The sequence below is a fragment of the Atractosteus spatula genome, chromosome 24 (genome assembly GCF_055471065.1).
Source record: "Atractosteus spatula isolate fAtrSpa1 chromosome 24, fAtrSpa1.hap1, whole genome shotgun sequence".
Classification (NCBI taxonomy): Eukaryota; Metazoa; Chordata; class Actinopteri; order Semionotiformes; family Lepisosteidae; genus Atractosteus; species Atractosteus spatula.
Window position 1 is genome coordinate 11,373,837 of NC_142729.1, and position 26,168 is coordinate 11,400,004.

Here is a 26,168-nt window from a genome sequence, read left to right on the forward strand (position 1 = left end):
CTTCCAATCGAGTCGAGTTGACATTAGAAGCTTGCCACGCCCGGACTGTTACACCAACGCATTAGCATGTTAAAGCGATTTCATTGAGGAGCCTAGCTTTCTTAACTAGTAAGTACTGTACTTCCTTGGTTTTGGAGGGGGGAGGTGTCTTTCGCTGGAAATCTCGCCCCCTTCTACTTTGAAAATACCTGTGAAACCGGTTTAATTCGTCACAGCCAGCACTCCCGCAGAGAGGGGGGTTTTACTTGTTAATGTCTTATCTGGAACACATCATTATATCTCATTTTGTATTTCTATGAAAAAATCGTTTGCCCAGCCTAACACTATTGTTGTTATTGTTTTTATCCTGTAAAGCGCTTTGAGGAGCACAGCTTTCTCACCACTTAGATTATTTTTTGATACCATCCTTACACAAAGCAGAAACTTCTTGTATTTTCCGATGACATACAAGTGGAAAGATTACAGATTTTAATCGTCTTTTTTCTGAACCAGGGAAAATCTGATCATGTTTCTCTATAACAATAATAAAAAACTTTATTTTACATATCACCTTTAAAAGTGGCATCTCAAAGCAATACAGTAGATGTAAACCACAGATTACAAAGTAAATACCCAGACAAACACAAACGCGTTTTTAATAAAATGCTTTTATTCATTCAGCAGAGAGAGAGCGTAAAACCTGGGCGTAACAGCTGTTCCTTTTTCTGATCACTCGCTCTTTGGATAAACGTCTCACCTGTCCTGTTCTTTGTTTTCCTAATTTGCTGATTATGCCTTCTGTGATCCACTCCTGCCCTCACAACTAAAGAAGACTATTTTAAATTTCTTTGCGCGGTCCATTGTGCAATTAAGCCTTGTATGTGCTGTCCTTAAGGTGATAGAGAAAAAGAGCTGACTGACAAGATTTAAGATGTGGCTGTCAATGTTGGATTAAAAAAAAAACATTGCCCGACGTTTGTTGCATTGCTTGAAAAATAACTTTATTTCGAGAGACTGGATAAGTAATTCAAGTTTTTTTTTTAGCTTCCTTAAAAACAACTAATAATTTAACTATATGTGCAAACGTTTTATGATATGTCGCTGTTGTGAATGTCTGTGGAGTGTATCTTATTTGCCTGTCTGTCCTGGCTCTCTCGCTTGCCCTCCCCCCTCTCTCCCTCAATTCAATTCAAGGTACTTTATTAGCATGACAGATGGGTACAATCAGTGTTGGGTATTTACTTTGCTTTGAGATGCCACTTTTAAAGGTGATATATAAAATCAAGGCTTTAACTTGCTTTAACTCCGCAAGTCTGAGTTCTCGTGTCTGTCCTATCCTAACTTGAAAGTATTACAATATGTATCTTTATAGCAGGTGGTGTCCAGCTTTTTAGTATAGATTACACTTTTCTAAAATGTATTTAAAAAATAAAAACGATTACAATCTAATCTTTCCACGTTTGATCCCAAGATCCCAAGAAAAATAAATCTAAACGGGGAGAAAGCTATGCTTATTAAAAGCTATTGTTTATTAAGATACTTAGAAGACAAAGATATCAATTTATGTTGCATTTGTCTGATTGTGAATCAAAAAACACATATATTTAAACCCGCATTTGCGATTTAAATCAAAAGGCGATTTAAATCAATATAAATGTTTATATTGTAATGCCTAGACGACTATTCATTGTTATTAAAATGACTTAAATTCGATCATGTTGTGATATTTAGAAATATACATTTGTTTGGTGCGAGTGAAGTTTTATTTAATCTCTGACTCAGGGAAACGTTTCATTTTTTCAAAGAAATGTTTGTTAAAAACAATTCATGGCTCCAGCAGGATTTAATCACAGACCATGTGACATGGGAGTCAGGAACCTAACCCACTGTGCCACCAGCAAGGTCACATACAGAGTGCTGAAAAAGCACTACAGAAACATTATCAACAGACAATGTACAGCGTGTACTATTCTTGTGTTGCGGTACATGAATATAATTATATTGTTATTAATTTCTTTAGATACGCGATTCCATATAATATTCCCTTTTAATCAAATTCTAAAAGTATGCTTGTTGCCTCCGGTATCACGTTACTTAAAGGCTTCGATGCTTAAAATGTTTAGGGAGAAATGGAATACTGGTGTGTATGTTTTCTTTAAAGTACTGAGACCAGCCATATACTGTATGTTTAAGTTCCAAAATTAATATTGTTTATGGCCTTCACACGCGTTACAGTATGCTCCTATTCTTTTTATGCTCAGGTACTAAGATTTCCCTTCAGTGGTAAGATTCCATATAAATATTCAATACTTAAATGGGCACAGTTAAGACATTAAATATACATACAGTATACATACTGTATACAGTACAGTTTGCATACAGTAATATGTTTATGTTCCTAAATCAATCTCTTTTATGAGCATGTGAAAGGCATGGTGAATTGATTCTCAAAAATTAATGTACTTTGCATTATTGGAAACAAATGCGTGATTGCGAAATGCTGTGGTGTTACTTTTACAAAGATGGTCAATGAAAAAAAGAATGTGGACCAGGGCAATACTTTGAGTTTACAGCTTGTCCAAGGTCATTCATTATTAATACTATTAGTAATATCTTCGTTAAAGACTTTGATGGCGACATCTCAAACATGAGAGGTTGAGCTTTATTAGCTCCACCTTGCGGAAATTCCGGATACTATTATTTTGCTTGCGGTATTATAGGAGAATGTACGGTAACTCGCGGTAGACTGCGTAAAGCGCAGCACAAAATAATGCGGTATCGCCCGTGCATTTTGAATGGCTGCATCTGTAAATATTCAATACTAAGCTGATTAAAATGTGCACAGTAAAGACATTAAATGATTAAATCTTTCCACAACTGACCAACGCACCATGAGTGCCCCTGTCAGTCATTTTGGCCAGCCAATCACGTACCGCGTTATGACGCGTTATGACGTAGTGAGTTGCCTGCGGTACGGGTTTGTACCATGCAATTTGAATGGCTGCATCTGTATGGCCTGTCTGACTTCACTGGAGAGACTTATGTTCTGTCTCTCAGAACAAGGAGAATATAAAGGAATACCACTTCTCCCTAAGTGCGTTTATGTTGGTGGAAAAGTCTGCCAAATGTGTTTTCTGTGTGTTCTCATCAATTAGAAATATAAAGAATATACTAGCATATACAATACTAACATAATGCAGGCTGGCGGAGCGGCTGGTAACTGAAAGAAAGTTTGTGTATGTTTGTGAGGCAGATGGTATTGTTGATTTTGATGCTACTGAGAAGCAGAGCAGAGAGGTGGTTTTGTTTGCAGGTTCTGCACCCAGTATGCTATGAGCATTATTGTGTCTCTGAAGAGATACAGCTGAAAGTCAACACTGTCCACTGGGGCTCTGAGGGAGTGCCTGGTGATAGAAGACCCATAGGCAGCAGAGACTGCTGGCTGTACGTGCCATCAATGATTCCAATCTGAACAGCAGAGCAGCTATAGGCTGCAGAAACCTTATAGTGGGTTTGTGTGCTGAGGAGAAAATAGAGGGTGGATTAATGGCTGAGGGATGCTGGTCAGACATTCAGATGATCAGGAGGTGTGGTGAGCAGGCTGTGTTTTTAAATGGCACACAGAAGACACAGAAGACAGTAAGGCACTGGTGGGGTTCAGCTTCAGCTTCAGCTTCAGTCACCAACGATATGTGGGTACAGTAAGTTAGTCCCACTGCCTGGAGTGAAGACAGGGGAGGTGTGAATGCTGCACATGAACCAGAGTGAAATCCAGAGAGCAAGGAGTGTGGCCTGAAGAACCCTGGCTGTGTTTCAGAAGAATGATGTTGGGTGTGTCTGCACTGCAGGGAGAGAGAAGGACCCCAGCAAGGGGGAGTACACTGAGAGGACTGTTAGGGTGCAGAGTCAATGAAAGAAAAAAGAAACAGGGAATAGTAGTGAGTAGAGAAAACATATACAGATGCGTCCACAAAGAGCTCAACCAGTGGTATCATTTTAAACATGATACATATTATTTTTAAATATTACATTTCATAGCATCTTACATGATAATTTTCTTACCAATGTTAGAGACCACTGATCTGATTTCTGTAATGAGCCGCAGAACATGATCATCCATAATGCTCAGCTGATCTGCTGCCACAATGTAGACAAGACAGTGGGCCACATCATTCACAGTGGGATTCTTGTTGACATATGAAGAGTCATCACTGATAGATTTGATTGGATTGAACTGGTAGAGAGAAAGAGAATGGAAATGAAGTGAGTAATGTTCAAGTGTTTAATAGCACTCTTTTAATTACTCTTAATACCTTATTTTTCTTTTAATTCTCTTGAAACCTGAGCTCCACTTTCTTCATGAACATTTTAAGCATCAAAGTCTTTCACCCAGTCACTTACTGTGGTTATTTTGGAAAACTTTTGATGTGCTCATTCTGACTATATAAAGTTTAAATGGTACATGTATGTTTTAAAATGTTTTAACCTTTTCTATGAATATTTGCTTTCGTTATCGCAGTGAAAACCATATACTTTTTAGAATCTGCTCAATAAGGAATATAATATGGAATCAAGTATCTAAAGAAATTAATAACGATATCCAAGTATCTAAATGGAGTTTATAATATTGGGATGGATGACAACAACCACGCTCAATTGTACCCAGCTGTCAGTAATTAGCAATCACTCCCATCATCCTTCCTCCACCAAATGCTATAAATACCAACGCAACCACAGGTTACACTGTGTGGGGGTTCTAGCCTCCTTGTCCTATGGCCAGGAGGCCGGCCCTCAGCCATGCAGGTTAAGCCAAATATCCGCTTATCACGCTTTGATCATGGGGTGTCATGATCACAACCCCTCCTCTTAAGGGCGCTCCAGCCCTTCCTTGTTAGTTTCATCTCCCGCACGTGTTCCCTGTTCCAGCCCCTTTCTAGTTCCCCCTTAAGAGCCAGACGCTGACGCTAATCCAGGCTCTGCATTGGTTCCCACATCATGCGAGCCCAGGACCTGGATGCGTTTGGCTCCATTATGGTTTTAGTCTCTGTTCCTGTTCCCGTTCCCCTGTTGGTCCAGAATTGGTTCTGGTTTTAATCATCTGCCTCTGATAGATCTCCTGGCCTTGAACTTTTGAGCAGTTTTGGATTTCCCGTTTGACTCATCCCTGGATCGTTTGCCTCGGCCACACCTCCCCCGACCACCAGCACTCCATGGACACGCCCCCCCTGTTCACATCCCTGTATCCTGCATGCCTTTTTTCCTCATGTATTCTCACTCTACTCTGGATCGTGTCATCTGCATAGGGTCTGGAAAGAACTATTCCTGACACGTTGTCATTCCTAGTGAAATATATTTCAATAGCTCAAAGTATTATCGTAATCCTCTTTCTTTGTAAACATCTCCATCAAATTTCTTTGACTAATTTGCTCGTGATTATGTTAGAAACATTTTAACCTGTCTGTTTCAGCTTTGCCTATAACTGACAGTTTGATATAGTAGATTTGGCACTTGCCTATCATCTGGGTGCTCAGTGTTTGAATTCCAGTCAAAGCACGTCTTTTTGTTACAAAAAAAAGACTAAAAAAATAAAGTAGTGAATATTATGTACATTATATTGACATTATATATGTATAACAACATGTTCAATAAATAAATTGAAATATGAATGACCAAATGTGAATTTCAACCAGTTTAATTCAGTTCAAGACAAGCCTTTACAACAAGTCTTAAAACAAAGGAGTATATATTACAATTATAATTGAGAATAATAAAGCGATATTAAAATACCACTGAAACTGAACTATAATATATTTGATCACTATTAACAATATTAAATGATTAATAACAATTTAAAGTGTTTGTATTTTGTTCAGGGTCATTTGTCGCTGTTTTCACAACCTTTGGTTTCTTATTAAATCTCGTATTTTTGAGACAGGATGCTTCAGATGTCAATAACTCCACCAACAAATGACACAGAGCCTTCAAACCATTTTAAAGATCATGATTTGTGAAAATGTTCAAAGCTTTTCTTGAAACGATATCTAGTATCTGATTGCATTTTTAGAAACTTTAATTTGAGTAAAATGAATCCCAGGTGTAAATTATTTAGTATTATGCTATATTTTTTATGTATCAGTCAAAGTGTTCTGAAGTCTCTCAAAAACATAAAAATGCAACATAAAATACAGTGTTCATACCTAAATTAGACATTGCATGACTTTAAAATCCATGAAAAAAACACATTTAGTTCTTTATGGGTTTAGATATTATCACTACTTATGCACAAAAAAGGGTGATTTTTCTTTCTCCTGGTCATCTTAGAATCTTTGTGTAAGCTGTAAGTTTTTTTTTTACTTTTTAATTAATTATTTTAAGCACTTTGATTTTGTAAACAAAACACGTATATAGTACAGATAAAATCGCAATCAATTCCTTCTTGTAGTATGAAGCAATCAGCAGGTTGCTGAAGAAACAGCACACCACCCGCTGAGCTCAGCAATACATAAAGACTGTTCTGCAGCTTTGTACTGAGCATGTCTGTCTTTAAAATGTAATAATGGAATGTAAGTCATTTCTTTTAACATGAAGTCTTTTAATTATACTTAACATACCTTTCTCACCAGTTAGCTTCATATTTGAAATCAAAGCTTATTGTACTTCCTAATGACATTACACATGGAAAGACTATACATTTTAATTGTTTTTCATTTTTTAACAAATTTTAGAAAAGTTTCATCTGTACAAATACCACAGACTATTTTCGATTGTATTTCTGAATGCTACAGGATATACATGGTTGATTAATCACAGCTCATTAATCACAAAACTTGCCGGCTGAGCTGAAGGAGACCTCCTTTGGTCTAGGTGGCCAAGCTCCCTGTTATACGCAGGACCGTATCTGTTACACCATTATATTATAATAGCTGTTATGCAGCAGATAAGGTAGGCTTAGTAGTGATTAATATAGGCGGCCTCTGAGACTTTTATCAACTGGGTTGTGGCCCAGTTGATAAAAAGGTTGAGAACCACTGCTTTAGATCCACGGATATACTAAAACAGTAGCGCACACGGCAGTGTGATCTGTAATGTATAAATTTACTTGTATGTACAGTATGATTCCATATGGTTTCAAAGCTGTATGGGTTCCAAGTATATGTGAAATATTTTTTTTATTCCATTTATTAATCCAATCTCTTGATACACATCCGGCTATGTGAAAATATAGCCAAAAGGATTGCTCTAAAGGTTAAATTCCAAGCTAAAAAGACAAGACTCACCATGTCTTCTCTGTAACTTTTCAGTTAACAGCTCATCCATGGTCATTCATAATTAACATTATTAATAATCCATTCCGTATTGGACTTAAATTGGAACATTTTATAAAACAAATATAAAAAGAGGTGATACAAGATGTTCTCCTCTCTTTAGTTTACATAATAATTCCCACAGAGCACATAGTAAACAACAATGAATTAAATGTAACACATCTGTCTTCACTGTTGTGGTGTGGTTTCAACATATTGATAAGCTGCTCTCCAGTTACTGGCAATTGTAATAATAACCCTTTGTATAACTTAAAGAATTCAGTGAAGAAATCTTTAATCATGAAACAAGCTATAATAGTGGACAATTTTTATGTATTTAGAAAGTAATTCTCTAATCGGACTTTGAACCTCCTGGGTACAGTGCACTACATGACAGTCCATTGCCTATTACCATTATAAGGACAATAAAAGTAAAAAAAAAATGTCAAAATGTTTCCAAAAAGTCCACTTCTGATATTTTAGCTGCTTAGTTACACGATTCCATATTAATATTACTATCAAATGGTATTTGAAGCAGGACATTTTTTTTATTTTTTTACAATAACAGCAAGTGGTGTTCTAACTAAATATACTTAGAAATGGAGAAAACATTATAATGTTTTATGAAGTACAGTATATAAACTTTATAATGTTAGAACAAGCACGTTAAAACTACAATCCACTGTAAGGTTGTGTACTTTTGTGTGCACTCAATTCCCCTTCGGGATCAGTAAAGTCTTACCTATCTTTTGTCCAACTGAGCAATCTTGCTCGTATAAAGTATACCTACTTTTTAACCAGTTTAATGTTTAACATGCTGTAATACACAATTTAAAATTAAATTCTTTAATTGGAAAACGATTGTCCCTCAGTATTAGCCTGGATTCGAAACTGAGCATTTTCTGGCAACAGCCCAAATGCTGCACCTGAGACATTGAGCTTTCCTAGCGACACCTGGCGGTCTCACAAGGCATTTCCAGTTACCATTGTTGTGTCTAACAAAGGAGATATGATCCGGGTGTGTATGAAGCAGGAATGACCTTTATTACATGTGCACATGGGAGCCAAAGCTGACGAAGCACTGACTCAACTTATTGATACAAAAGGACCCTTTTTATACAAAATCACAAACAGAAAACCCACCCAGAACAGTTTCAGTACAATTCCATGCCATATATGGTGTAAAGCCAGGGCTGCTAGTCTTGGTACATGATAAACTGTAAAAACTGTAAGGATCCTTTTAATTATTGTTTAAGCAGACATTATGTACTTCTAGATTTTGTTAATCACGGCTTAAGCAGATATCAGGCACTCTCAGTTCTGGTCAGGCTGCCCTTCACATTCCAGGTGCGCAGCCATCTCGAACTAATTTTTCATTTTTGCAGCAGGATGGTGAAATGATGTAAGTAAATTATTTACACAGTAAAAGCAAACTAGTGAAATAAGATAAATAAATGTTTGATCCTTCACTATTAACCTAATTTAAAAAAAAAACATCCGGTACCTTGCAGTATGTTGCGGAATGGGCACTGCATTTTGAACGGCTGAATCTGTACATCTTCAGTCTTCGAAGAAGCACCTAATTAAATCACAAGGTTGTAATGGAGTCTGCTGTGTAGCGGCGAGGCTTATTAATAAGAAAGAATTAAGTGTTGTGGTGCTTTCCCAAATGAGGCCCCATCTCTCTGTTCATCTCTGTGGTGCAGCCACAGACAAACTATTCATGCAGGCTGATTTAAAGATGTTTTCTTTTGATAAGGGACAGCTCCCAAATGGGGATGCACTTACAGATGCAGCCATTCAAAATGCGCGGGCGATACCGCATTATTTTGCGGTACGCTGTACGCAGTGTAGCGGCGAGGCTTAAGAATAAGGCAGAATTAACTGTTTCTGAGCTTCCCAAATGAGGCCCCATTTCTCTGTTCATCTCTGTGGTGCAGCCACAGAGAGACCATTAGTGCAGGGTGATTTAAGGTCCTAGGACAGCTCCCAAAGGGGGATGCACTTAGCTAAGCCTGGCTATCATGATCAATGGTCATCCATTGGCGCCTATCTGTCTAGGGAGTGCCAGTTGGACATCTGGACTGCATTCCTAAGTGTCAGGAGTAAGTGACTCATATCTCACCTTGATCAACCAATCAGGGACTGGTAGGGCTGAGTAACCCACGTGGGACTCTGATGCCCATGGAACTTTCAGCCAATCGACGAGCTGAAGTTCCTCCAGGTAAAAACAGGCACCACAGAGAGCCTGGGAGATTCAGTAAGAGTGAGATTCAGTAAGATTCTGGAGAGGATTCTGTGGACTGTTCTAAAGGGAATTCAAAGGAGAATTCCAGGGCAGGACGGCCCAGGAGCAGAAGGCTCCCAAGGGCAGGACATTCTCGCAGCGCGCCTCCTGACCATCCTGAGACTCAGCCCGGACAACCACGGAACGGCCAGTATGTCTGAGTGCCAGAACTTTCCTTTGTTCTAAGAGTCTAGAGTGGAGGTTGCCAGAGAGTAACCAGCAGCAGGCCTCGTGAACAGGTCGGAACTGTGGACAGCTGAATCACTATTCAGAACTAGCTCTTCATCAGGAACGAACCGGTCCTCTTCCTGACTTGCTGGGACCCACAATCATCTTTTCTCCTGTGCACAAACTTTGCTAGTTAAAGCCAACACTAACTAGCCGGTCAGTGAGCATCAGCAGCGCACCGTCGCAAGCCGCACAGCACAGCCTGGCACGGAGCCAGAGAGCGCAGATTGGACAGCAACAAGCCTGCAGCTGTTTCTTTGAGCCCGCAGGAGATATGAATCCCCAGAAATTGGATGAGTATTCAACTTCAATGCATTACAGCTCGAGAATTCAATTGTTATCCAAACCAGTTGATATCAATTTAATTCCTAAGAGTTATGTACTTGTCTGAGTATCTAATGTAGAAGTTATAACCAAGTTCATTTACGAAACGGTCTAAATGAATGATATACTGAATGTATGTTTTCTTGATATATGTAACTCTTCGTAACTGAATGAATATATATCTTTTGTATTCTGATAACCCTCTCGATAAGATCTGTTAGGTTTATATGCATATTCTATGTATTAATAAATGTATCCTCGTGTATTAGTACCTGTGTGTGTGCGTGTTTGAGTTATGTCGCATGGTTGGATTCTAAAGCCATCAAAAGAATCAACTTTGTGATTTACTGCTACAATTAATAATTGTCTCAGTAAATGCCCAAACCCTACAGAACTGGTGCCTTCAGAGAGCCACTATGATTACATATTTGGCGTCCCTGAGCCGGTTATTTTCCCTACAGAAGTCTACCGCAAGCTACCGGTAAATACCGCGAGTTACCGTAAATTCTCCTATAATACGACACGCAAAATAATAGTATCCGGAATTTCTGCAAGGTGGAGCTAATAAAGCTCAACCTCTCATGTTTGAGCTGTGGCCATCAAAGTCTTTAACAAAGTTATTACTAATAGTATTAATAATGAATGACCTTGGACAAGCTGTAAGTGTAAACTCAAAGTATTGCCCTGGTCAACATTCTTTTTTTCATTGACCGTCTTTGTAAAAGTAACACCACAGCATTTCGCAATCACGCATTTGTTTCCAATCATGCAAGGTACAGTGATTCACATGCCTTTCACATGCTCATAAAAGAGATTGATTTAGGAACATAAACATATTACCGTATGCAAACTGTACTGTATACAGTATGTATATGTATATTTAATGTCTTAACTGTGCCCGTTTAAGTATTGAATATTCATATCTAATTTTACCACTGAAGGGAAATCTTAGTAGCTGAGCATAAAAAGAATAGGAGCATACTGCAACGTGTGTGAAGGCCATAAACTATATTAATTTTGGAACATAAACATACAGTATATGGCTGGTCTTGGTACTTTAAAGAAAACATACACGAAACATGGTTTCATTATGACCAGAATTGGTCTTGAGATATTTTTAACTTGATTTACAGTATTTGAGAGGTATGTCTTAACACCGATACTACAGTGCTTAAGTACTGCTCATATATACAGCTCATATATGCTGCTGTATATGTTTCTAGGTTTATATTATGCATTTCATACGGTCAAATTACTTTTGAGCAACTAATAAGAAGCGCGAAACGGTATGCGTTTTAGTTTCGTTTTGTGCTGGGACCCGTGGATTGATTAGAGATATCAAGTACATACAAGTCATTTTTTAAATGTTGTAGTTCGTCTTTAAAAAAATGTTACGAGTACATCATCTATCAACGATTACACAGGTTCTGTTTCCATATTGCGGATTTTGATTACGTAATATTATTTTCTAATTTCACATTGTGAATATATGATTTGGGCAAACAGAGCCGCAAAGAAGTACATTATGTGTTGTTGTTTTTTTTTTGCAGTTTTATCTAGAACAAGTGATGCTTAAACCTTTGTCTGATTCTTGTGAAACTATCCACACGACAGTTACAGTACCTAGGAGTTGACTTCAGTGATGTCACTGATGGGATGTTTCTAAAAATCCATCCTCTGTAAAACGTCTTCTCGAGTTGTCCTGCATATGTATTCGCTAATGAAGCTGTGTGTTCTGAGCCTGGATCTCTACATTTCTGTATGAACCAGCTTAGAGGGCTAAAGACAGCTTGTGTTTAAATTGAGTGTAAGGCAATTTATGCTTCTAAAGTCATGGTCAGCATTATTGTACTGTGCTGTAAACTTGTTCTGTGCCAAGTCACATTATTTTATAGCGTTTTTATAGCGTTATCAAATCCGGTGGCGCTGTGTGTTAGTTTCCTGACTCCCATGTCACATGGTCTGTGATTGAAACCTGTGAAACTGGTTTAATTCGTCACAGCCAGCACTCTGGTTGTAAAGTAGAAGCAGGCGAGATTTCCAGCGAAAGACACCTCCCCCTTCTTCGGGTGTGAGGGTCTTCTGCTCAGAATGAAACGCTAAAATGTAATGTAGGCTCTGAATGGGTTCAATTATGATTTGGGCTTGATTAAGGTCGCTGCCTTTCATCTAAAACCCTACTTGAATCCTTCTAAACTAAAAATAAGTGTTAGTGAGTTCTAAATAAAGAGGTATCCAGGTAACAGTGAAACGGGCGGACAGTCTGGGGAGATCGCCCGTTTTCCATGTAAATAGTTCCCTGGTTCCGCACCCCTTGGTGTTTCTCTCGCTCTCTCTCGGGTCACCTGATCATTAGCTCGAAAGATTTCAGTGCTTTGTGTATATTCTAATGGTAGTGGGGGCAGGGTGTGTGGGAACAGGTTTGGTTGAAATTGCATTGGAGATCTATGTTCTTCACACCTGAAACATTTTCTCTGAAAGCATTTTCTTCGCAGTTTAACCGATCTTGTTACAGCATGTTACAGTTTACTATTATTAACCATATTAATTTTAAGTGCTTAATGTAAAATCTTGTAAAAATATATTTTCATTGTTCAAATATACATTGTCTGACTATCATATAATAAGTTAAATACAAAACTAAAGAAAAAATAGGGTTAAATATAATTCAAAATATTTTGCTAACAATGTTAACTGTTTATAAATAATAAAAGGAGTAGGATGGCACAGTTGTTAGTATGTTTTTTGTTTTGTTTCTTTTTCATAAATACAACAGTAGTACCTGATGTCTCAGTGGCTTTCAAAATTAAATTATGCATACAAACCTGTGAACTAGAAAGATAACTAAGATATCCATCCATTTATAATGGTGGCAAAGTGGTTAGCATTGCTATCTTGCAGCACTGGGGTCCTAGGTTCAATTCCTGCCATCCAGTGTGTGTGGGGTTTACATGTTCTCTCTGGGTTACATGGTTTTTCTCCATATGTGTGATATGACTCCCTCTCGCACTCCAAAACATACTGGTAAGTTAATTGGTTTATGGGAAAACTGGCCCTGGTGTGTGTGTGTTTGTGTCTGTCTGTCCTGTGATGGACTGGCGCTATGTCCAGGGTGTATTCTGCCTTGTGTCCTTTGCTTACTGGGATAGGCTCCAAATCCTCTGTACTGGATAAAGAGATTAGAAATGGAAGTAAAGGCACTGTGTGGATGGAACTATACACAGTGTTAGAAACCCACTATGAAATGGCAGCATCTCACTGAGAATGAAATATTTTATAGTGCTGGCTTAAGGAAACAGCCTTTCCACCTCTCTTGCACATCAGTATCCATACCTAGTTATTTAAACAAATTGCCTCTAATTATAAACATCTTAATATGCTGGCTCTGTGGATCCGCATCAGCTATGTTTGCCCATTCCTTCAATTCATGTGCATCCAACACACAGTTCAATGCCAGCAACTACACATAATCTGTAATTATGTTAGGAAAGGCTGTTTCCTTAAGCCAGCACTATAAAATGTTTTATTCTCAGTGAGATGCTGCCATTTCATAGTGGGTTTCTAACATTGTGTATAGTTCCATCCACACAGTGCCTTTACTTCCATCCATTTCTAATCTCTTTATCCAGTACAGAGGATTTGGAGCCTATCCCAGTAAGCGACCGACACAAGGCAGAATACACCCTGGACATAGCGCCAGTCCATCACAGGACAGACAGACACAAACACACACACCAGGGCCAGTTTAAATCTAACCTCAGAACCTTTCTTTTCAGAAGACTTAGTGTCTGTATCTTCTTCATTTTGTAATTTTGGTAGCACCTCTAACTGCTTGTCTTTCTTATATGCATTTACTTTGTAATCTGTGGTCCTTTTATCTGTTTTTACATCTACTGTATTGCTTTGAGATGCCACCTTTAATGGTGATATATCAAATAAAGTTTTTTATTACTGTTATAGGGAAACATGATCAGATTTTCCCTGGTTCAGAAAAAAAGATCTAAAGTATACTAGTTTGTCACTCTTCTCATTCCCTTTGCTAAATGACTTTTCATACTAATCTGATCAATCTAACTGCCAGTTTTCTGTGCTTTCTCTATCCTGCTAGATTTGCAATTATTCTGAAAATTTTCATCTTGAAATAACTAATTTCTAAATACCTTTTTCACTGTTAACATCTTGCAGCAACTCTGCGACAAAATATACACTCTGACAGTTCATCCTGCTACCAACATTAAATAAAACAAATCTTAAGATTTCTATATTTATGTCTTTATTTAGTGGTTTCATTAGTGACAAAGGCTAAACTTTCTTGGAAAAATGTATTTTATGTGTTGCGGAAAAAACTGACTTGCTTTAACAAAATATGTTTACAAATCCTTTCACCTGGCATTTTCGTAGTTAAAAATTATGGAACGCTCTGTTAAAAGCAAGGGAGTTTTTATGTCCATTGCAGTTCTTTTGCAACATGAATATAATTATATCGTTATTAATTTCTTGAGATACGCGATTCCATATTATATTCCCTTTTAATCAAATTCTAAAAGTATGCTTGTTGACTCCGGTATCGCGTTAGTTAAAGACTTCGATGCTTAAAATGTTTAGGGAGAAATGGAATACTGGTGTGTATGTTTTCTTTAAAGTATCGAGACTAGCCATATACTGTATGTTTAAGTTCCAAAATTAATATCGTTTATGGACTTCACACGCGTTGCAGTATGCTCCTATTCTTTTTATGCTCAGGCACTAAGTAAAAGGAGATGCTTCATATTGCTTGACTAATTTTAAAAACTAAGTTAGAAATGCAGACGGTCCCTCGGTGCGCTGCTCTGGTGCGCCGGCTCTTACACAGTGCCTGTCTGCCGTAAGCGTTACAATATACATACCCAGCACTGCTTGTACCCATCTGTCATGCAAATAAAACACCTTGAATTGAATTGAATTGAGGGGAGAGGGGGGGGATACTAAAGCCAATAGTGGCTCAATACCCTCGATGGGCTTTGACGTGCTAATGCGTTGGTTTAACAGTCCGGGTGTGGCAGGCTTCCAATGTCAACTCGACTCGATTGGAAGACAATGAACGTATTTTGTGATATTTAGAAATATAAATTTGTTTGGTGCGAGTGAGGTTTTATTTAATCTCTGACCAAGGGAAACGTTTCATTTTTTCAAAGAAATGTTTGTTAAAAAATAAAGTCATAGTTCTATGGGATTCAATCACAGACCATGTGATATGGGAGTCAGGAAACTACTGTAACACACAGCGCCACCGGATTTAATAATGCAATAAAAACGCTATAAAATAATGTGACTAGGCACAGAAAAAGTTTACAGCACAGTACAATAATAAATGCTGACCATGACTTTAGAAGCATAAATTACCTTACACTCAATTTAAACACAAGCTGTCTTTCTGTATGAATCTCTAAGCTGGTTCAAACAGAAAATGTAGAAATGCATTAGCCTGATTATGATTAAAAAATACATAATTAAACACGCGTTTGCGATTTAAATCAGAACACGATTTAAATCAATATAAATGTTTATATTGTTACGCATACTGTCCAGCCTCCATTTCTCTATAAAAATGTACTCTGTTGCACACACACACAATAGAAGCAGGAACCGCTGTCAGAAGGGAAGATATGTTCAAAATATCGCAAATATCGATCATGTTGCGATATTTTGAAATATAAAAGTCAATTGATTGTCTATAATATCGCTATATTATTTTTTCGAAGAAATGTTTGTTAAAAGAAAAGTCCAGCACCAGCTGGATTTGAACACACAAACTGTGCTGTGTTAGTCACACACCTAGACCAGTAGGCTACAAGACAACTCGCGTGAACAGGGAGGTGAAACAGCCTTACACAGCCCTGTCGCAGTACACAAATATAATCATACCGTTATTAAATTATTTAGATACGCGATTCCATATTATATTCCCTTTTAATCAAATTCTAAAAGTATGCTTGTTGACTCCGGTATCACGTTAGTTAAAGACTTCGAAGCTTAAAATGTTTAGGGAGAAATGGAATACTGGTGTGTATTTTTTTCTTTAAAGTACCAAGACCAGCTATATACTGTATGTTTATGTTCCAAAATTAATATCGTTTATGACCTTCAGATGCGTTATGCTCCTCTTCTTTTTATGCTCAGCTACTAAAATTTCCCTTTAGTGGTAAAATTCCATATAAATATTCAAAACTAAGCGGATTGAAATGTGCACAGTAAAGACATTAAATGATTAAATCTTTTCACTACCAACCAATGCACCACGAGTGCCCCTGTCGGTCATTTTGGCCAGCCAATCACTTACCGCGGTGCCCTGCGGGTTGGTTACTGTACCGCGGGTTTTTACCGCTCATTTTGAATGGCTGCATCTGTAGCTAAGCCTGGCTATCATGATCAATGGTCATCCATTGGCGCCTATCTGTCTAGGGAGTGCCAGATGGACATCTGGACTGCATTCCTAAGTGTCAGGAGTAAGTGACTCATATCTCACCTTGATCAACCAATCAGGGACTGGTAGGGCCGAGTAACCCATGTGGGGCTCTGATGCCCAGGAAACTTTCAGCCAATGAATGAGCTGAAGTTCCACCAGGTCAAAACAGGCAACACAGAGAGCCTGTAGTGGACTTTTCTGAAAGGGAGAATCTCAAAGGAGAATTCCAGGGCAGGACGGCCCAGGAGCAGAAGGCTCCTAAGGGCAGGACATTCTTGCAGCGCGCCTCCTGACCATCCTGAGACTCAGCCCGGACAACCACGGAACGGCCAGTGTGTCCGAGTGCCAGAACTTTCCTTTGTTCTAAGAGTCGAGAGCGGAGGTTGCCAGAGAGTAACCAGAGGATCCACCCGAGGTTAACACCAGCAGCAAGCTTCATGAACAGATCGGAACTGTGGACAGCTGAATCAGTATTCAGAACTAGCGCTTCATCAGGAACGAACCGGTCCTCTTCCTGACCTGCTGGGACCCACAGTCATCTTTTCTCCTGTGCACAAACTTTGCTAGTTAAAGCCAACACTAACTAGCCGGTCAGTGAGCATCAGCAGCGCACCGTCGCAAGCAGCACAGCACAGCCTGGCACGGAGCCAGAGAGCCCGCAGGAGATCTGAATCCCCAGAGATTGGATGGGTATTCAACTTCAATGCATTACAGCTCGAGAATTCAATTGTTATCCCAACCAGTTGATATCAATTTAATTCCTAAGAGTTATGTACTTGTTTTGAGTATCCAATGTAGAAGTTGTAACCAAGTTCATTTACGAAACGGTCTAAATGAATGATATACTGAACGTATGTCCTCTTGATATGTGTAACACTTTGTAACTGATTGAATATATATATTTTGTATTCTGATAACCCTCTCGATAAGATCTGTTAGGTTTACATGCATATTCTATGTATTAATAAATGTATCCTCATGTGTTAGTACCTGTGTGTGTGCGTTGTTTGAGTTATATCGCATGGTTGGATTCTAAAGCCAATTAAAAGAACCAATTTTATGATTTACTGCTACAATTAATAATTGTCCCAGTAAATGCCCAAACCCTACAGAACTGGTGCCTTCAGAGAGCTCACTACAGCTGCATTGGATTGCATCTGGATCCAGCTACTTCTCCTATATCATTAAAAACAACCTAACAGTCCTAGACACCTGTTCACCACCCTCAACAGACTGTTCAAGCCAAACCTACCTACTACATTACCTGCTTCATCCCAGCTTTGTAACACTGTCTTAGAGTTTTTTGGTTGTCCACCAGAGTTATACTGTTCCACCTCCTTCCTGGATGATTGTTGTTGGTGTTCTCCCCTTTCTAGTTTTCACCCTATATCTAAATTCTTTTTCTGGCTAAAACTTTAGAATGTGCTGTTAGAATTAATTTATGCAACTATCTCATTGCAAATAAGCTTTTCAAAACCTTCCAGTTTGGTTTCAGACAATAACAGCACAGGAACTACCCCTGTAAACCCTTGTTCCTGAATGGCTCTGTACTGCTCCCCCTACGATTCTGCATGTTCCCAATTGTTCAGTTATTAACATCACAGGATTGGAATTATCATTTCCATTTAGATGATATTCAAATCTAAGTCCATACTTAACCTCACACTGAAGTAGCTGTGTCATTCCTATCATTACTAAAGTCTATTGGCAATGGGGGTCCTGGTTACAGGGGCAGGGCTGGATGACCTGGAAGCCCCTAGTCTGGGCCCTGCATGGTAGTGTCACAGGGCTATTTGTCATCCGTAGCTGGGATCTAAATGATAGCTGCTCCCAGCAGACCCAGGTGTTTCTGAACACCCCTTTTTTAGGGACCACACCACCCTAGAAAACACATTGTCCACTCACACTTTCTAAGGTAGGCTGCTTCACCTATTGGGGCATTGAGCCTGGTGATTGAAAATGTCACCGCAGTAATGTGTTACTATGACTAGCAATATGGAATAGTCATAAGGACTAGCAATAGTCATAAGGACTCTTCTGGATAGCAACTATGGCATGGATAGACCCATACACAGGACTGCACTCATTGCAGCAGAGTTGAAACATTGTAATAATGATATTGCTGGTCAAAGTGAGACCAGACTTCTGGGTCTATAAGGTAGAATGGAGAAGGCTATGTATGGTGTTGACCGCAATTTAAAAAATGCTTCCCCCCACGGAAACACCTACTGGCTTAAGCAAAAGGCTTATTGTATGTCATTTTGCATCCCTGTCATTTGTAAGTAGCATGCCGCTTGTAACGGAAGCGTTTTTCTGGACCCTATGCACACGACACGATCCAGGGAAAAGTGAAGAAAACATGGGGAAAAGGTCATGCAGGATACAGGGATGAAAACAGGGGGGCGTGTCCATGGAGTGCTGGTGATCGGGGGAGGTGAGACTGAGGCAAACAATCCGGGGATGAGTCAAAAGAGGAATCCAAAGACAGGGCAAAAGTCTAAAGCCAGGCGATCCATCCGGGACTGACAATTAAAAAACCAGAGCCGGGTTGGGACTGGCAGGGGAAACGGGAATGGGAACAGGAACAGAAACTAAAAGCATAACGGAGCCAGGTGCATCCAGGTCCTGGGCCTTGCATGATGCGGAAAGCAATGCAGAGCCCAGATTAACGTCAGCGTCTGGCTTTTAAGGTGGGCTGGAAGGAGGCTGGAACAGGGGGCAGGTGCACAAAATCAAGTCTGAAGTGAAAGAGCTGGAGCGCCCTTAAGGGGGAGGGACTACAATCGTGACACCACTCTCCTTAGTGCTTATGCACAAACTCTGAAAACAAATAATGAAGAATGTTGGATGAAGCTCCAAGTCCCCAAAACAACAAAATCCTTCTACTTCAATGCAAGAGTAGAGAACAATAGTGACAATTGGAATGGGTTGCTTTGGAAACCCAGCATTGGATATGGAAGAGAAAAATGGATTGAAGTCTCTGTGCTGAGCATAGTCTCACTATCACAAACACCATCTTTCAAATGAAATATAAATACAAATGGAGGCACCCAACGTCAAAGCACTTGTATTTTATAGATTACATCATTGTTAAGCGCTCTGATATTAAATATGATATTGTCACATGAGTCATGAGAGAAGCAGAGTGCTGGATGGACGATAGGATGATCATAGTTAATGAATGAAGGTTGGGTCAAATAAAGAGCTCTTCCAAGAAAAAAAAAAGAACTGCAGTGATTGTGTTTTTGTGGCACACAAGAAGTGGAGGTACTGTATGAACCAACATGCAGCATTCTAGAAAACCTTGAGGCTTAACAGAAGAAGGCACAATTGAGCAATGGACTTCTGTATATCGCTCCATGAGAAAGCACCCTAATCCATCAGCTATAGTTGAAAGAAACATCAAAACTTGTTTGATGATAACTCAAAAGACATCTCAAATCAGCTAGGTGCCATGCACAAGAACTACAAACCCACTTCTAAGGTTTTTAGAAAACAGTAAGAAGAATGGAGAAAAAAAAATATTTACAGAATGTTCTGCAACAGTTTTGAAATGAGTATTGGATATCCAAGGCACATGAAATACAGAACCACAAGGACAAATATGGCATGCTAAAGTCTATGACACATTGAAGACCATCCAATGCCATCTCTCTCCTATTAGGAGTTCAGATTCTGCTATCATGTCTCACAGAAATTACAAAACTCCTGGGCCTGACTTCATCCCAGCTGAAATTTTGAAACAGGGAGGTTACATTTGCATGTGAACCATTCATCGCTTCATTGTGGAGATAAGGACGCATTCCACATCAATGGAGAGATGAAAACATTATCAGCATTTATAAGAAGAAGGCTGACAGATCCATCTGTGACAACAGCAGGACAATATCTCTCCTCTCAGCTGCTGGCAAAGGTCTTACGATGGTCATGCTTCACAGACGTATTGCCACAATCACTGAAGAGCTTCCTGAAGACAGTGTGCTTGTACCAGTCCTATTTAACATCTTCCTCCTGTGAGTTACACACTCCTGCGCACGCATATTTTTGTAGAAAGTGAGGTATTTTTTTAACTTTTGGTTGGACCAGAACCTCTTTAATATGAGGAGATTCCAAAATGCCACTAAGCTAAAATCAGAATATTTACTTGAGCTCCAGTATGTTAATGATTGTGCTGTTGTAGCACACACCCCAAAAGCACTGCAAGCTACACTTACAGCAGTTGTACAAGCAAACAGTAGAATCAGACTGTTCATCAATATTACAGAGACAGAGGTTGTGTGTCAGTGGTCATCCAGAACTCCACCTGAAATACCTGTTTTTTACCATTCTTGACTCAATACTTGCTAATGTGCCTCACCTCAGGTTCCTCTCCAAGCCCTCTGTCTAAAGAGGCTAGTGTTTAAACAGTTGATTTTCCTAAAGCAGTTATGTGTTGGTGGAATTGTGGTGCATTGTGAGTACAACTTACCGTGTATCCATCTTTTATATGGCCTTTCACCAAACTGATGAAGACATCAGGACTTTTCACAATATTATCTATTCCCATGACATCATAGAGAACAAAAGGGAGAACTCCATCTCCTTCTCCATTTGCACAGTCCTCTACTCTGTATGGTTTAAACTAAACAGAAAAGTCAGAAAAGCAAAATTATAAATTCTGAGAGAATTATCCCCATTGTGCAGATGAAATTTAATTACCACTTTTAGGCATCAGTGTGTTGCACTTTAAAAGTCCGTATAGATATTTTATTACAATTGTACTAAAAGACTAGATCATCTCACTTCAGGTCTTCATGGATAGTTGCCTTTGTTTTGGCACAAATTTAGTCATTATGGAGACTTATTGGAAACATTAAACAGATTTCTACATTTGCTCTTTTCATATTCTCTCTTCAGGAACTGATTAAAAAAATTACTTATCATAAACAGCTAAGCTTTGACTACTGCACAAATTAGCACCTGCACTTTAAGGTACTGGACTGTCTGCACTACTGTATGTCCTGTCTTGGCTGTATTAAAACATCTAATGTCTAAATTTATTGTAATGTCCATTGTCTGTTTGTCATTTGTGCATATTTTTACTTTTGTTTCACTGTTACTGGCTACAGCTGAATGAGTAAGCATTTCAATACACTTACTGTATATGGCAAATAAAAAATCTTGAAATCTTGAAAGTCTATTTAGTTGTAGTGTTGTCAAAATGCATAATGCTTCAAAGAGGTTTGCATCCTACTACTGATCAAGTCCAACAATGTTTCACTTTGGAAATCTGATGATCAGGCTAAAAGGTGGTAAAATTTCTGCTTATCACAAGTTGGGAGATGTATGGACCAGATGTCTGGGACTGTATTGACTTTAAGTTGCGTTGAATGCACACTGTCAGCCTAAGTATTGATGCATTTCATTCCTTGTTCTCTGAGCTTCCTCATTAATTATTATCCTTCATTAATGGTGTGGCTGCAAGACAGGTTTGACTGTGCCTGTGAATGGGAGGGGGGCTCAAGAACAGGGCATGAATACACAGTGCACCTGTATACAGCTGGTTCCTCAATGAGCCCTGAGCAGTGAGTTGTGAGCTCTGCCCACACCCAGAACATCAAAGGAAGACTTCCACATCCCCTGAGAATAAAACTTGAGCCCTTGTTAAGGGGGCACTAAAAACCCAAAGTCAAGAGAACAGGGTAGAATTTTGAAAAGTCAGACAGAAGTTAGAAAACACAAAGATTGTAGCTATTGGACCCAAGAGAGGACTTGGATATCAGGTACTGAAAGCAGCGGAGAAAAGCTTCTCCATCTTCCTGTAAAACATGTTTGGAGTTGGAGACAAACTGGGAAGTGAAAGGAGCATAGAGACATGTTGTTTAGGATGCCTGGGACAGAGGAGGGTGCCTGAAACTTCACCTTTTCTTTGCTGTGGTGTAAGGAGGCACACCACGCCACCAGCCAGAGCTGGTTATGGAAAATAAAAATACTGGACTGTTCTTTTGGAACATTTGGTTCTGGTAACTGGGGTAAATGGGGTTCTTGTACTTGATATTAGTTGTATCATCTGTTCTGTGTGTTGAGTGGGCAATCATATAATTTTTTTTAGCTTTAGCTAGCAGCCATATCACCCTGCAACTCACAACTGGCAACCCACTGAAGCTCAGCAGGTGTGATCCTGGTCAGTACCTGGAGGGGAGATCTCCTGGGAAAAACTAAGGTTGCTGCTGGAAGAGGTGTTAGTGGGGCCAGCAGGGGGAGCTCACCCTGTGGTCCATGTGGGTCCTAATGCCCCAGTATAGTGATGGGGACACTATACTGTAAACAGGTGCCATCCTTCGGATGAGACGAAAAACCGAGGTCCTGACTCTCTGTGGTCATTAAAAATCCCAGGGCGTTTCTCGAAAAAGAGTAGGGGTGTAACCCCGGTGTCCTGGCCAAATTTCCCATTGGCCCTTACCGATCATGGCCTCCTAATAATCCCCATCTATGAATTGGCTTCATCACTCTGCTCTCCTCCCCACTGATAGCTGATGTGTGGTGAGCATTCTGGTGCACTATGGCTGCTGTCGCATCATCCAGGTGGATTCTGCACATTGGTGGTGGTGGAGGGGAGTCCCCATTACCTGTAAAGCGCTTTGAGTGGAGTGTCCAGAAAAGCGCTATATAAGTGTAAGCAATAATTTATTATAATTATATAAATACTTTTATGTGAAGGGAAGACTGAAATACTGTAAATAACTGGGATATTCTGCACATTAGGATAACTGTGAGTTAACTGTGAGTGCACTGAAAAAAAGAAAAAAAAGATCCTGTTGCAAGAAAAAAAGGGTCCTAGCATCCTCATAATTGCTATATCGACACAACAAAAGCAGTTCCTGCATTTAGGCGTCACAATCCATGACATTAACAGTCAGGAATAATCCATACATTAATAGTGCCAAGTCACTGTAGAGTTTGCTATATACTATCATAACTAAATTACCCGTATGTTTATCAGCATTGCAAATAATTTATAAAGAATTTGAATATATTATTCCATTCAACATACCCTCTAGGTGGCTACTAACCTCCTTGGTATAACTGTGTTCATCTTCACCAACCAAAGCTCGGCTTGTCAAATGACCTTGAAACACAGAATCAATTGTATTGATGTAACTGGACTTTCCAGCCTTGATCTGTCCAGCCATCATGATTCTTAATTCTTTTGCTTCTTTGTATTTTGGTGTTAAAGTCCTTATTTCTTTCATCAGTCTTGCTTTCTCCCTGCAAATAAGAAAGAAGAGATCCCACAATAAAGAAAAAATAAAACATCCTAGAAGGGTGTATAACTGGGCTTCTACACTGTTCTGTGGGTAGATACTTATTGTCAAAAACAGCTTGACGAAGTGGCTAACAAAATAATAGTAAATATTGAAATTTTGTATTTACAATTTCCTGTGATATTACGATTGTAAGTAGAGGTCACTCTACTTAAACAATCATTTTCAGACCAAGAATTATGTTTTTTTAAACAATTCTACCACTCTTCCTGTTCACATTTTTTTTTGCTTTTGCTACTCAACTAAGAACATCTCTGTTAATATATACAGATCCAGCCATTCAGAATGCACGCAGGATAATGCAGTAATTTGCAGTGAACACACCTCAGTGCAACATAGCACACCACACTTTTTAATATTGTGTTGAAGGATAGCACTGTTTTGTAAAACTGCCAGGTGGTGCAGTGAATGCTTAACATGGTGTCTGGAAGCCTGGTTTTGAATTCCACTCAATACTGAGCCCCTTGAGACAAACATTTCCAATGATAGAATTTAAGTTGTATAGAGTTTAGACTTTTATTAATTTTCTATTGTATATTACAGAATGTTAAACATTAAATTAATTTTTAAAAAAGAAACAAGTTCTATTTTACAAAACAAAATTACCATGTTGGGTACAGTAAAGAAATAGTTTATTTTTATATCTTGTTGTGAGTGCAACATGCTTTTTTATGTTTAGATCCAAATGTTTTACATTACTTTTATATTATTTTTACATTTTTATTGTTTTACATCCACATAGATTTGGAGAGCTACATTACTCTGCCAGATATATATAAGGAACAATTTATTATTATAGCATGATGTAAACACATTGAACCTTTTTTAATACACATTGAAATTATGTATATTTCTTTATAATGCTTAATTCAGGAACAAATAATTAGGAAGCAATTTTATTTGAGATTTTTATTATGAAAAATATATTTATATGCGTGGTTTCTTACTCCAATTACTGACAACCATGACTAATTACCAGGCATTATGGATTCTGGGTTTTACACTATGGGTGTCAGGAGGTATGAGACGGGTTAAGGAATAATGTAGTTTTTCTTTCCAATTTCTTTCTCTTAACAATTTTATACTCATTATTGTTCTTAACTGAACACCTTCTATCAGTTCTTCAGGGACATACAAACACAGCAGCTCTCCAGGACTGTATTGAACAGCTTTCATCTCATTCTTACAGCTCCACATTGGGAGGTACAGTGTGATGTGGGTTTCATACTGTGTTTTTAAATACTTACTCTTTGCCCCAGACTATTTCCCTCCATGGGTTAACAAGTTCTAAAAAACAGAAATGACATCATGACAACCTTTATGTAACTTGAAATCATCAAAGTTTCTTCAATCCTTTTTCCTTACCTGGTTCTGGTTAACTACAAATTGACAGTAAAGTATCAGATTGTCTGAGACTGTTGCAATAACATGAATTTAGAGTTTGCACTGTATATTTTGACACCATAATAGAGTGATATGAAGAGGCTTGTAAATGCTTCTGTACATCTATCAGTCTGTATTTATGTGCTATATAAATGCAGTTGAACATGAACCCCTTAAGCACTGGTCCCACTGCAGTTCCTCTCCCCACTTTAATCTCCATGTCTTTTAGCAGTCCAGATTATTGAAAGTCAGGTTTATCTTGTAGCCTTTGACAACACCATATACAATCTCAGATAAATGTAACAATTATTTAGCTACATATGATAATGATATAAATGAAAACATTCAGATGTATAATTCTTCCTCTACTCTTTTATATGGAGTGTGGGACAGAAGGAATCTTCTCCTGTTCACCACTAGAGGGCCATTAACACTACCAAAGCAGCCCTCTAAATTGTTTTTTCCTCCAAGATTGTCACCTGAGAATGTGTCTCTTTAGCACCTGGGCTTCTGATCAAGAGCTCTATATTAAATTCTCACGCATCTCCCCTTCATTCATCCCAGGACCATGCTGTCAGCTACACAGCTGAGGTGACCTTTTTTCTTCTCTAGAAACCTCAGAGAATGATTCTATTTTTTTTTCCTCAAGGCTAAACACGGACCAATCCAAAGCTTTATCCCTCTCCGAATGTTCCCACAAAGAAGACTTATTTGATGGGTTACACCATGACAGAATACTCTCAGATGCTTCATTTGTCATGATTTAGGACATTTGGCCTTTGACTGTCCGAATCAGCCAGATCCCAGGCAGGTAGATTCAGAAGACGGAAGAAAATCCAACTGCCCTGTAGCCTCTACTCACAAAAATTAAAGTAAAAGGGAAAACCATTGATGCCCTACTGGACTCCGGTAAC

General features: G+C 38.8%; 1 protein-coding gene and 1 gene segment (V, D, J or C); both read right to left on the bottom strand.

Annotated features, from left to right (window-relative positions):
- The window catches only part of LOC148815891 (Ig kappa chain V-III region MOPC 321-like), a 736,297-nt gene that overhangs the window by 315,933 nt on the left and 394,196 nt on the right, over positions 1-26,168 (bottom strand).
- LOC148815896 (interferon-induced protein 44-like) overlaps positions 1-26,168 on the bottom strand; it is a 50,506-nt gene that overhangs the window by 10,089 nt on the left and 14,249 nt on the right. For 2 of the 3 annotated variants that reach the window (XM_088904753.1, XM_088904752.1), the window contains 4 exons: positions 25,119-25,158; positions 23,620-23,815; positions 21,036-21,188; positions 4,042-4,213 (listed from right to left, as the gene is read on the bottom strand). In XM_088904753.1, the coding sequence (XP_088760879.1) occupies positions 4,042-4,213; positions 21,036-21,188; positions 23,620-23,815; positions 25,119-25,158 (561 nt within the window). The remainder of the gene's footprint in view (positions 1-4,041; positions 4,214-21,035; positions 21,189-23,619; positions 23,816-25,118; positions 25,159-26,168) is intronic. The other variant, XM_088904754.1, reaches the window with a different exon arrangement.